The following is a 14006-nucleotide window of genomic DNA, read 5'->3' as shown; positions in this document are numbered from 1 at the left end:
TCATGTGGATTGTGCAAGCAACTTGTGACTTTTTCAGATATACGTTAGCAGGTGCTAACATATACATAGCCCGAAGCTATGGTTCAGGCCAACCACAACAGCATCAGCAGCTGCAGCATTCATTCCTAAAGGCTGTTGTGTTTTTTCCATTTTTCCTTTGTCAAATGAAACTATTGTGCATTTTTACAATAGTTTAAAATCTGTATTCATCTTGGTCCGTGACCTTTGCACTACAGTTATTCTATGTAGACTAAATCATATTTTATTTACCCCCTAACCAGCGTTCCATGCAAGAATCTCTGCTACTGCATGGCAGGGCCTCCCAGTGTTTGGTGATGATGACACATTGACACATTGTCAACTCTTAGATATCCAGAGCTTGGCTTTAAGATGTGCAGCCCAGCGCTTTAGGGGGAACAGTTCCCCTGACATCTTAATTTTTGCTGTTTCATGTTTTTGCTCTTTTAAAATTGCATAGGATCATTTGCAGTGGGTTCCTGCCCTTCCGCTTGTAGATTCTAATGCTCAACAGCAGATTCGAAAGCGAATTGTACTTGAAAAGCTGCAAAAAGTGTGAGTATGTTTTCATCTCCTTACTGTGTTTTACTTTTAAACAGACTGAATGCCCATATACAATTAGCTCAGAAAGAATGTTGTTCATGAGTTGGGTGGGGGTGATGGTTTTATCGCTCCATGCTCAGAGTGATACTCGCATCCATGCAAGGAGTGCCAGACTCCCTCATCTTCCTTCATGCGCCTCATCTTCCTTCATGTCCATCTTGCCTCACTGGTGGCAGACCAACCATGTTAGTTAGGGACCAATTTTAACATTTTCAGGTAATATTTTTAGCTGTAAGCATTTTGTTTCTTTTAAATATCTGGTGTATTATAACTTTTTAAATTACTTAAAAATACATTATTTGTTTTTATGAGGATTTTTAAAAACGTTTTCTTGCAAAAGATTTGGCAACTGAAACATGAAACGTTTATCCTCCAGTCCCATCAGCTGTATTTTATGGATTTTAACCGTGCTGCACGACTGTGTTTTCCTTCTACCTCTTTTTTTCTGAGCAGACAGGCAAACCACCATTGGGAGAAGTTTTATTCCTTTCCTTTCTCAGCACAATCAGCCCTCCCATGGAACAGGAACTTTGCCCTCTGGCCATGCTCTTTCCCATGGAAGCAGAGAGTGCATGACGCAACATATAGCCTGTCAGACTATTGGGAGCTTTTCTAATTTAAATATAATGGTCAATGCACGCATGAGGCTTTCTTATATTGACTCAGACTATTGGTTCATTTATCATGTGTGAAAAAATAATAGTTAAAAGATCTACTTGCTCTGCACGGGCCACTTCACAGAAGGGCAAGTGACTTAAGTGGGCCCCACATTTTGAACATCAGCTTAGTTTTGCTTTGTAGTTCAGTATCAGTTCACCAAACTTTTGCAAGTGTTGACCAACCTTACTACCAAGTACGCTCGGCATGTTTGAGTTAGCAGTGGCACACTGTGCTGAATGCCATGGCAATTGTAGACAGATTGCATGGTAGCTGCAAAGATGATTTGGAGAAATCTGCAGCTAGGTTATATATCACAAAGGAGCATTTGCAAAATTTAGAGTAAATTTGCATACACAGCCTGTCAACTGCAGATAACACTACATGCATCTGACGACTTTGTAAAATATGAAAGTTATGCAACGATAGTGAATTTGTTAGTCAAAGCCCTTTTGTGGTTTGTGATCATACAGAAGATTTTCCAGTGTTTTTGAACTTATGTGACCAAAGAATTTGTGAGAAGCCATTATTATGCTTAAACAAAATAGAGCTGATTTATTATTTACGTCTTGTACAAAGACAAATGATGGGATAAAAACATCTGGTTTAACATCTGGAAAGTGTAAACCATTCTGTGAACTATTTGTTGAAGTGATATATGAATAGTCTTTATAATAATTTATGATCATCAGCTAGTGCCAAAGGCAGATTATCTAGAATACTGGTGACCAGAGGGCCAAACTCTTATTTTGACAAGATAAACGTTTGGTCATATCTAAACTATTTGTCTTTTTTCTTTTCAGATTGCCTACTGTATTGGGCTCTCTTCATATTCCTCTTGGTGATATTTACAGTGAACTTAAAAATCTTGTTAAAACATTCAGGTAAATACAAAGAACTGTCGGGGACTTATGGCCCAATCCTTTTGTGGTGCTGTGCCAGTGAAGCAGCTGCTGCACCAGCACTAGCCATTGCAAATGTGCTATAAAGCATGTTTGTGGCAAGTAGTAGAGTAGGCAGCACCAGCAGAAAGTCCTGCCATCTTGCCAGCACTGAATCCACATCAGCAGTTGCTGGCACTGGTAAGTTTAGTGCCAAGCGGGGCAGGAAGGGAGGGTGGAATGGATGTGAGGAGGGAGTGTTTCAGGGTGGGGGAGTGCAGTGTGGGTAGTTCAGGCCAAGGAGTGGGTGGCGGAGGCGGCCTCTATTGTATTCTATCCCCGTCCCAGGCCTGAAAGCCTACACAGGGTTTCTCGGATTTGTGCCAGCAATTTTGCTAGTGCAGTTCCAAGTAGTCCCTTTGTTCAGGCTGGAGCTCAGCATGAGTTAAGGGAACAAATATTCCCCTACCCAATAGAGACCTCCGGCTCGCTCAATTTCAGCACTGGATATGGTGTGGGCCGTGCGGCCCTGCTGCGCCAGTGCTGAATAGAATTGGATGAATTAAGGAACGCCAGTGAGTTCCTTATGCTAATGAATGGCAGCCTAGACTGCTGTTGGCTTGCCTGTATTATTGTGAGAACATGGGGGAAGCTAAGTAGATGCAACTCTTGTGTCATACTATCCAAACTCTCTCTTAAGGCAAGATGCCTTAATTAAAATCTAGCTGATATGTATTCACAAACATTGCTTTTGTGTGATATATTGAAATTATAAAATGTGTAGAAGTTATATGCAGTGTGAATACAAATCTGGAATATCAGAAAACTCTAATTTTGTTAAAGCAAGCTGATAGTCCAGCATTCAATAGATTCATTAGTTTTTGGTTAAGTATTTGTTTTAATAGGTGAAATAACTCACTGATTCAGGATTTGCTTTCTGATTCTTGGACTTACTCTGGCTATATTCGCCTTTTTAGTAAGCTACAATCGATTGGTGTACTGGAGGACCTGGTGGGTAGTGACTCTTTGATGCGGGCCAGAAAGATCATAATCTTTAGATTGAAAGATATTGAATATCAGGGACTCCTTGCTGAGGCAAACAAAACCCACTCACCTTTGCATTTTCAGATTTTTCCCTCTTCTGGCCAGCGTTCTAGATTTTTATATATTTTAGATAATCCTTTATCTCATCGTGCTTTTACACTCGCCAGATGTAATGCGTTCCCTTTGGATCTGAAATTTAATAAAACTACACAACAGCGATTGACGTGTTCCTGTGAGTTGGGATCCAGGGAGTCTCTGATTCACATAGTGCTCCACTGCCCATTTTACAAGGAATCTAGATCTTTGTATTTGGACCCGTTTTTTGTCAATCACTTTGACTGTCATGATGAATTGAAATTACAGATATTACTTACAAATGAGAAAATGGTAAAACCAATGGCAGACTTTTTATATTTAGAGATTTAGAGATCTTAACTAAATGTACAATGGAGGGAAATTTTATTTGAATCTACATTTATGATTGTTCTGATGACCTGCTTGAATGCAATCTTTGTGTAAGTTGCTCAGGCAACTGCCAAGTTCTATGCCTAATAAAGGCATAGTCTGTCTGTCTGTCTGTCCAGCATTCAATCATGAAGCTGATCTCTGCGCAGGGGGCATGTCGTCCTCTTTAGACAAGCATACCTGCAGGGAAATTGGGGGTGGAGCTATGGAGTATGTTGGCTCAAGGGCTGGGGCTTGCTTATTTTCCCCCCTGAACTGGATGTTGTCTACAATTTCATAACATCCTGAATAAATTTATTGTATAGCATTCCATTGTTTCCTAATCAGAATTCAGTGACAAAAAGGGTTTAAAAATATGTAATCATGTGCATCTTGCCTGAATGCATACAACTTCAAGAACTGTAATAGTCTTCATGAAGACTAGACACTGACAAAGGCATTGCTAAGTAGCTTAACACGTAGTATTTATTTAACAGATTTATAACCCGCCTTTCTGCCATTTAGACCTCAGCAATGGTCGGTTTATTTTTATTTATGTATTTGTTTTGTTTTCTGAAAGATGCTTCAGACTAGGAATCTGAGAAAGGACCTGCTCAAAGAGACAAGTAGTGGAGATTATTATTTCTTTTAAGAGTAAAAAGAGCATGTGGTGAACTGAGCAACAGCGATTTTCAGCTCCATTGGTTTTTTTAAAGAAACACTTGCAGTTCATCCTCTTCTGCACACCATTTATTCAATCACCACCACTAAAGAGTTCTCTGGAGACATTTTAGAACAGTTATTGTTCTTCCTAAGCAAGGTCCCTCAGTGCCTGTAAGCTTTTGTTACGAAAACTGAGATGTCAAATAATCTCCAGAGCTGTCTGGGAGCTGACGTTGCTGAAGAGCAAAGTAAAAAATGTATATGTACGTGTGTCCATACACACACAAATACCAATTCTGGCTTAGTGAAGAAGTTGGTGATTGTGACTTTTTTTTTGGATTCAATTTTTTTCCATATTTTGCAGCTTTTCAATTCTTATATCACCTTCCATTTTTTCTAGTAAGATATCATGCCATGCTATTGCTTTCTGTATAAAGAAGGGGACAGCCAAACAGATCACAGGACGAGGGTGAATTATGACTGCAGTTTTAATGCCCCCCCCCCCAAAAAGCTCTGGTGTCTCAGGAATCAAAGGGATGAGAAACTGAGTTAGATTTTGGACTCAAGATTTGTCAACCTGGGTTGTGTGAGCTGCTTATTATTTTTCCTTCCCTATTCCCTGCCCATCTTTTAGCTGTTTGTATCATCAGACGCCCTGTATATTCTTGCTTTTTCTAAAGTGTTTTTTTCCCTTTTCATTATTCTTACATAACCGGAAATAGATGGATTGGCTGTTGCATACATTGAAAACTAGTGCCAGCTTAGACTTAAGCCTTTCATTATTATTATTTTTCACATAGCTGTCCCTCCAAAAGGCTCAGGTTAGCATACAATCTATCTGTTTCCCATTTCGAGAGAGATCACCCATGTAGATTTATACTTAACCTATGGGTGAAGTGGGGATTTGAACCCAGGTCTTCCCACTCCAACATGCTAAACAGTACTCCATACTGCCTCAACAAAGAGAAACAGTTTGGCATCTCTCTTACTCATAGGCCTTTATAGAAAATTGTTTTGGATATAGGATTCTTACATACTGTTGGAATTACACTTTTATTCCTTGCCTTTCTACTTGCTTTGCATTGATTCACAGTATAGTCCTAAGCATATCTACTCAAAAGTAAGTCCCACTGAGCTCAATGGAGCTTACTTCCAAGAATGTGTTTTAGGATTTCAGCTAAATGATGGAAACTGAAACTCTATCCCTAAAATCTGTCTTTATTTCCTTCCTTGTTGCTCATGTGGAGATGTTCATGAGTTTTCCACAGACAAATTGTCACTTTGCATTTCAAAATTCATGGAGCTTTTTCCTCTGGTCATTCTTCTTGCCTGACATAGCAAATACAGCAGAGCTAATGACACTGACCTTACAAAGAGAAAGTTTTCTGCCTCCCCCTTCACAAGTTGGCAGGATGGAAAGAAAACGTTTAAGGGGTTCCTTTCCCTCCAGTAGTAATGTTGCCTACTGACAAAGTCTTGAACTACTGAACCTTTTCTATACAGGATGTGCTCTTGGCTGTTTTCTGAAAGCTTTTTTTCTCTTTGGAGACTTTGGTGTTGACACACAGCTTGTTTTTGAAAGTGACTGCCCTTTCTCTGCTCCTTATTATTTAAGGCTTCGCACCTGTAGGTTGCTCTGGCATCAGTCTGAAGTGACTCCTTCTCTACCATTGTGCAAGTGCAAAGCTTGCTCTGGGGCAGGGGTTGTAGCCCAAGGGTTCAGACAATAGAGCCCCAACTGCTCCTTCAGTCTAGGGACAGTGTAGGGGAATTGCCTGCTCCACATTGTTCCATTGTGCAGGTTATGGGTGTCTGGCTACTTCTGCTGTAAGTAGCATATTGATGGCAACAACTAGTGTTGAGACCTTGCCAATCAATACTGACATTGAATGAGAGTTAATTGACACAAATAACTGCATCTCTCAGTTTGTGTACAAGAATGAAACCTTCTTGAGCTCTGATCAATAATGGCTCCTTGTAGGGCGTTGAAACAAAACTGCTTTCTTTGCTGTTTGACAGACTTCTCCCTGGTGATTTTGAAGCTGTCTCTTCCATTGTATCTCATCAGGCCCGATTAACTGGAAGGTTACATATGAATTGCCTGTCAGGATGATTCTGTCAGGCATTTCCTCATAAGTGTTTATGGCTGTCATCAGTAGTGAGTCTAGACTTTCAGCCTTTGTTTTTTCTTATTCACACAGTGAGAAAATATAACAGTCAAGCAAGTATGTATTATGTTTGCTATATGTAAAGTGGGACTTCTTCCTCCCACAGACTGTGTTCTTTTATAAAAACTATTCTAAGTCCCACTTGAGTTCAATGGCACTTACTTCCAAGTAAGTGCACATAGGATTATACAAGCTTACTTAATGTGATACGGTTTGTTTCATAACTTAGGCACTGGTTCATTAAGGGAATACGAAGCAAGAACTTCCTAGACAGTGATAAGCTTTGGTGACTGTTATGTTTATAAAGCAGATAAAAAGCTTATTTCATTATTTCTCTTACCCTAAAATTGGCTAATAATAGGCATAACAAGCAAGATTAAACAGAAAGATTCATTGTGGTTTGTTTTTGAAATTATTCTGGTGGTTGTTCTGTTCCAGCCAGAGAAGCATGGCTGATGCACTGTAGTTGGAAATATGTTTTCCATATACAGTAATTATATACAGTAATATACATATACATTGCATATACAGTAATTTTCTTAGCAACATGTAACATTGTCATTCTTGCATTCTGTTCTCATGTTTTCAAGCATAGGAGTGACTCCACATTGTAAACGTTTGTCTTAATAAAAGAGTCATGTTAGTGACCCAATAAGATCCACTACATCAAGTCCAGCATTCAGAAGACCAAGTGGGGTCTTCTGGTATCATCTTCTAACTGCAGGTTTTTTTTAATGCACTCCAAAGGGGGGGATGGAATGAGAGACCTGCCTGAAAAAGAATTCAAGGGAGCTAAAGAATAGAAGTTGATAAGGAAAATGGAACATATGTGGACCTGTTCCAACAGGAAAGTACTGTATATAGATCTTTTTGGAGCATGTAAAGTAAGGTTTTCAAATCTAATCTCTGTTCCTCAGATGATGAATTGGTTTCATCTCAAAACGTGTCTGGGCTTCTTAGTAGCATTGCAGTAAAAGTCATTTCTTACACACCCTAGAATTACCTGGTGCTGTGTGAAATAATTTCACATGTATTGGTCCTTCAGTATCTTTTCATTGAACTTCTGGTTGTTCATATTCTCCAAGGTTTTTTAAAGCTACCTGTTAATGCTTGGAACTATCTCGAAGTCGGTGCCCTCCCCAATTAGAATCTGATGTCCCTATAGCCACTGAGACTTCTGGATATGATCACTGTAGTTCTGCAGTAATGTCACAGACCCTGTTGCCAGGAGCTCATTCAGTGTGCATGTTCATTTAATGAGTGCAGATAGTCAAGGCCTCTGTAATCCATGTTGCTCAGCCAAAATTTGGAAAGACTCTAGATGCTCCACCAGCATTTAACCTCACTGCCAGTTTGCAGAAGAGAGTCTGCTAGTGTAAGGGGCATTGTTTTCCCCCTAACTGGACTTAGCTGTCAAGTGTCTTCACTTGCAATACCTAGCATCTCATGGAAGCTGATTTTTTTACACTACGTGTGGGCTCAGATAAGAATAGAAATCAGGATACTTCCACTGCCTTTCCGTACCAGGTGGAAAGGGAAAGAGGACTCTTATTTCTCCCATACTGATGTGTTTACGTATTTATATTTCAGTTAATACCCTGCCCAGTGGCCCCAAGGCACCTAATAACAGACAGATAAAAGTATTTTTATAAATGGATAAAAAATGTTTAAATACAATCAAGAACAAAAACAAGGAACAACCAAACCTGCAGTAGGAAGTTCTATAGTCTGGTGGCTACCATGGAGGATACTCCTATCCTACATGAACCCTGACCTTGCCAAACAATGGCACATTGCTTTTTTTTTTTTTTTAAATGACAGTTACTCCCACAGCGGAAGAATTATGTATAGCATCTTATCTCTGTTTACATAATACTTTGGTTGGTGCCAGCAATAGCATGGTGCATCAGAACAGCAGATATAAGAGGGTAGACTCTTATTGTTTATTCTTGGTTTGCCTATGTATAGAGGTGGGAGAAAATGGTGATAGTGAAATAAAAACACATAACACTGCTTTCAGCCCTTCTCGTTTCTGTAAAAAAAAAAAAATTGCAAAAAGATAAAACTGTTTTATTTGGTTTTCAGTTATTATTTAATTGGGGGTGTGCATGGGTATATATCACTTAGCTGGCACCTAAATCATCTACTTGGTATACTTTTAAAGTGATTATTTATAATTATAAATATTGAACAAAAACACCGCTTTCTGCGCTTCTAACTTTTAGAAAACACCATCTGCCAAAAAACCCCGTTTTCTCCCACCTCTACCCATGTATAAAGTGAGATGGATCCATTCAGAACTGATGACTTCAGAAATTATGAAACTGCTAATGCTGGCTTTATTCTTTTTGTGTATGTCTTCAGGTTAACGAATACCAATATTATTCACAAAACTCCAGAATGGACTCTAATTACCATTGTGTTGCTGTCTGTGTAAGTATTCTCATGGAATTCATTTCTTCCCAGTATATTCATTCCTGATCTTTGTTATGCTGTTGGAACTGGGGACAGCATCATTGCAGGATTATTGAATGGTCAATGTATTTGGCATGCTGGTGCATGGTTCTAGCCCTAACTGGGAAATCTGTTAGCCAAGTATGGAAGTTCTGGCCTGCAACTTTGATTTCACAAGACCCTGGAATGTTCCTTTTGGGAAAGCTATGACGCACATGCTTTTCTCTCTCTGCAGGTCATCTTGACATTTTCTACCTTGTTTTTAACAGAAAAACACTAGTCATGCTTTTCCTAATGTTCCTCCTCTGAGAGAAGTTAGGTTAACCCCTAAAATCTATATCAAAGTACAATGGGAATATTCTTTCTTTACCCCTTACTCTAGGTGCTGTGTACCTCTTCTCAGTAGTTGCAGGGGGTGAAGAAAATGTAGGTAAAGCAAACAGAGTTGCAGAGTCAAAAAGATCACAGTAGTCTGTGCCATTGGAGGTTTGAGCACCTCCATCATTCCTATGTAATCTAACATCTGAGGAAGACCTCTTTCCTCCATCGCAGTTGAGCTTGGGTATCTTGAGGCAATAGTAAACCAGTCTACTCCAAAGCTGCTTAACTCACGAACCACCAAACTGAATTTACCAGTAATGTATTGTGGCTTTACAAGTCCTAGCACTCTCCCCCATTTTATAGTCCCAGGTTGCTTCAACATTGGCTATTTAGTCTGAAATTGCCATCCTTTTATTTACATTTTTATAGTCAAACCACACAACATCCTTGCTGGCCTGTTGCATTCAGTGTTTCTTGTGTGGTCCTCACGTCTTCTATCAGATTGGTTTTTGTGAATTTTTTTTCCACTTAAAATGCAGTTACAGCACCAGTTTGTCTAGTGTGGCAGGCAAAGTGCTATTAAGGGCTACTGTGCCTTTAATTAGAAACATCCTCCTCCAGATTGCTTCTTATTCCATGTAGCTCTGCATGCATCTCTCAACTGTCCCTTCATAGCCAATTCCTCACACTGATTCCTGATATTATCCCATTTTCATGTTCTTTCTTTTATAGTGAAAGAGAACTATTATTCCATGATAAAAGACAACATAAAATTTAGGTGAAACAAATAATTAAAGCACACCCACCTGCCCATGCAGGGGCTTTGCTATCTTCAGAAGCAGAATGGTCACAGGGCTGTAATGGGGCCCAGTTACACATTTTCAGCAAACCCCATCCAAGCAGTTTTTATTTACATTTGTGTCTATTTTTCACATTTTTAAACCACTCTTTCCAAAGAGTGAGTTGTGGTGTACATGGTTTCTTCCCTCCTTTCGTCTTCACAATGATCCTGTGAAGTAGATTAGGGTGAGAGATAATGACTGGCCCAAGTTCACCCAGGAAGCTTCATAGCTGAGCAGACTTTTGACCCTGAGTCCTCCAGGTCAAAGTCAAACACCAGAACCACTACACCATTGTGGCTCTATGTATCTTTTATATGATTTAAGTGTGTGTGGCGGGGGGACTTTATTTCCAGCATCTATCTCCCTTGAATTTTCTACTCCAATCCTGTCACTTGGGGGAGAAAAGTACTCTGCATATACCCCAAAACACTCTATTTTTCTCTCATGTGTTACAGTACTGAGCCTTGACTTTCAAAAGAGATTTAGGGAATGTGTCCTTGAGTTTTAATTTAACTTTGGTACATTAGAAATTATATTGAGAGGCCCAAATTTCAACATACATGGGGACCCTATCTGTAGCTCCTAATTAGATTTAATCTTTCAAATGAGTTCCCTTGTTTTTACTCCAAGGTATAGTTATAGACTTTGCAAAAGTGTACTAGGATGTTCATGCTGCACGGCCCATCTCCAGGCAGGTGACCAAGGCCTAGCAAACTGCACTAGGGAGCCAGATATTGTGTTCCATAGGCTGCACAGTTATCACTGGTGGTGTTCTGTTCCTGGCAAGGAGGTTTTGCAACAGGTTCAACCTCTTGCAAAACCAGCTGAACGGAAGCAGATGGAGGGAAAGATAATGTCAGTTCAGTGCTCCTTTTTTGGATCATGCCCTTAAAATGCCAGAGAAGAAATTTTACAGTGTCAAAAGATGTTTCCCAAAGTAAACCATATTTTTAAAAAATTGACATGAGTTGCTCATTTTTGTTGTTGTTCTTTTAAGAAATCACTGGTGGCTTTAAAATGTGTCGTGGTCTGCCTTTTAGTAGAGTTGAAACCATCAAGCTGTCTTTTTATGGCTTTCAGTTTGAATTACAAGATTGCAAAAATCTCATTTCAAGGGCTCTTTATTACCGCACTGCTGCCTCTTCTTTTGGACTTGCTGGGTCATTGGAGTCTGTAGGACAGAGAAGTGCTTACCAGCCACTCACAGATAGGTGTTGTAGGCCAACCTCATAGCATCCCCAGAACTGCACTTACTTTGATATTACTGCAGTCTGACACATTGTTCTGCTTTTGCTGTCCCAGGGAAGGCTATACCGGTAGGCATTAGAGCAGGCTTCGGTGAGCCCTACATCAGTGTCACCCCAGCCAGATACTGCTCAAATGATTCATTAAATCAGAACACAGAAAGTAACTTTACTTGAATGCCTTGGCATAAATTTTTTATCAACTATAAGAACAAATCTTTTGTCATTTTTTTACTATACACTTTTCTGGTTGAATTCCTAATGTGTGAAACAGATCTTATGAATTTTTCAAGTGGTATCTTTATATTTAATAAAAGAGTGCTTGTTTTGTTCACAAATAAATATGTGTGTCTTGGCGATCAGCTTGTAAATGTTTCCAAACCTGGATGCTTTAACTTGTTCTAAAAACAAACACACACACAAACTTTCCTTCCCCTCCCCCCCAAAAAAAACCTTCCAAACTTCCTAGGAACAGTTTGTCTTGCCAAACTGGGGGTCTAAAGGCAGACTGTGTTAGTCCTGTCTACTCTAAGCACCAGAAGTTGCAATCATAAATAACACAGTCTACGTGATATGTTGGGTTTCAACTAGAGGAACCTAGGTTCAAATATTCACTTAGGGTCTGATCCTATACCCAGGCAGAGCAGGCGGCCACCACACTGTCCAGGCAACCACCGTCGCAAAGTGCCATAAAGTACCTGATGATGTGGTGCTGGTGCTGGGCCTCAGCACCGAAAAGATCTCACGGATGAGTAGCCAGTGGTAAGAGTCCCTGCTGACCAGCAGCAAGGTGTTTCAGGGCGGGGGGGGGGAAGGTGCGTGAGGGAAGAGCAAGCCAGAAGGAGGATTGGTTCCCGGAGGGGGCAGAGATGGTGGCAGTCTCTGCCACCGAATTCTATGCCCCCTTCTGGCCTGCAGAGCCCTACATGGGCCTCCTCGCTTATGAGCCAGCAAAACAGCTGGCGCAGCTCTGAAGAAACCCATTGGAGCTGTCAGGGCTTTTCCTGCAGTAAGGTAACATTATCTTACCCCAAGGAGACTCTGGTCACTGACCTGGCCCCATAGGATGCGGCAGCAACCTTTTCTGTGCCGCTGCTCCTCTGGGTGCCCCTGGGGCATAGGATTGGGATGCCCAGCAGTTTGTTGGGTGATCTTGGGCTGGGGCTATCCCTTAGCCTAATCTGCCTCATAGATTGTTTTGGGGATAAAATTGGATAATATCCATGTATGCCACTGTGAACTCTTCTAAGATAGGGTAGGAAGTGGGATGCGAATATAATTAAATAAGGGCAGATTTATCAGGCTCTCAGAATATAAGGTTTGGAGACCATAAAATAAAATAAAAAAACAACTGGGTATGAACTGGCCAGTGAGCCCACTCAGAGTGCATGTATAGCTGGCTATGCCTGTACAGAAAAGATTACCAGACCTCATAATGAGCAGAAAATCAGCCTGATCTTCATTTATATTTGGTATTTTGAAGGCAATTCTCATTCTGTTGACAGCATGACTCCCAGTAATCTTCGTAGTTCATAATTATACCCCAGATTTTTTCTAATAGAAATTACAATAGACTACCTGGCCTCAAAAACAAGCTTTAAAAAATGGGAAAATATTTTCCATGACCTGGTTATACCTTTCCAGAAGTAGTAGGAATGTTTCATCCTGGGACAGCAACATGTGTAGATAGGGAATTCTGAACTGATTTACACAGCAGCTCAGTCCGTCCATTTTCACAGGAACAAAGTGATGGTCATGCAAGGATTGTGGCAAGAATCAAATAAACCCTAAGCCCACTGGATGTGTCCCACATGCCTTATAGAATGGTGGGCATTCAAAGTCGTGATTGGAAATGGGATGAATGAATCCAAGTGCAGTACTATTCTTCTCTTCAGTAGGTCTTTAAGACTATTGAAACTGAAACTAGTTATGATATGTGCATGTGTATGTACAATTATGTACGTATTTGGATTACACAAAACTATCCGTTATTCAAGGGATCACACCTAAATGATTAACAGAATACCTCCTGCAAATTTGCCATTTTGGAAAACATTCTTCAAACTCATACCAGATCTGAATATGTTAGACTTTTAGTTTATTCCAGAGGGATAAGGGATAGCAATTCTTTCCTAAGCATTCAGAACATTTTTCCAGCTTTCTCTTGAAGTAATGAAGTATTCTTATTATAATGTCAATATACTTCTGGTAGATACAGGCCCCCCCCCCCCCGATCTTGGCTAGATTTCAAATGAAGCAGCTAAAGAAATACAGTGTTTCAAAGATGAGCATCAGGATTGGTGAAGGATTGCTTTACACCAACCTGGGCACTTGGCTGTTATTAGTGTATACCCCTGGTGCAGTCTAATGGAAAGCTTTCAAGATAATTTCCAGAAACGTCGACTTCCATTTTATTTATCTGAGCAGGCTGGTTCCAGTGAACTGTGGTCAGTTTCATCTGTGAGCCCTATGCAACAGTTCCTCCCCCACCCCCATGCCTCCTCTTAAAAGCTTTAGAGACTTTCCAAACGTTCTGGGAGTAGTGTGGGACTCTGTAGTTAAAACTCAGAATGCCCATGATCGCTACAGAAAAGCCATTGCTATACATGTGCACTTTAGGAGAATGTGTCATGTGGAGATGGGCTCTAGAGGTTTGCTTTTGTGAGA

At 40.3% G+C, this 14006-nt stretch overlaps 1 protein-coding gene across 1 annotated transcript in view; it reads left to right on the top strand.

The window, feature by feature from the left end:
• Window positions 1-14006, top strand: part of RPAP2 (RNA polymerase II associated protein 2) — a 53503-nt gene that overhangs the window by 17236 nt on the left and 22261 nt on the right. Inside the window, exons 9-11 of the mRNA XM_066624222.1 lie at window positions 479-573; window positions 2082-2162; window positions 8843-8911. Of these exons, the coding sequence (XP_066480319.1) occupies window positions 479-573; window positions 2082-2162; window positions 8843-8911 (245 nt within the window). The remainder of the gene's footprint in view (window positions 1-478; window positions 574-2081; window positions 2163-8842; window positions 8912-14006) is intronic.

The sequence above is a fragment of the Tiliqua scincoides genome, chromosome 4, assembly GCF_035046505.1.
Source record: "Tiliqua scincoides isolate rTilSci1 chromosome 4, rTilSci1.hap2, whole genome shotgun sequence".
NCBI lineage: Eukaryota > Metazoa > Chordata > Lepidosauria > Squamata > Scincidae > Tiliqua > Tiliqua scincoides.
Note: the sequence above shows the minus strand (reverse complement) of the source record. Positions and strands in the feature narration are given on the sequence as shown.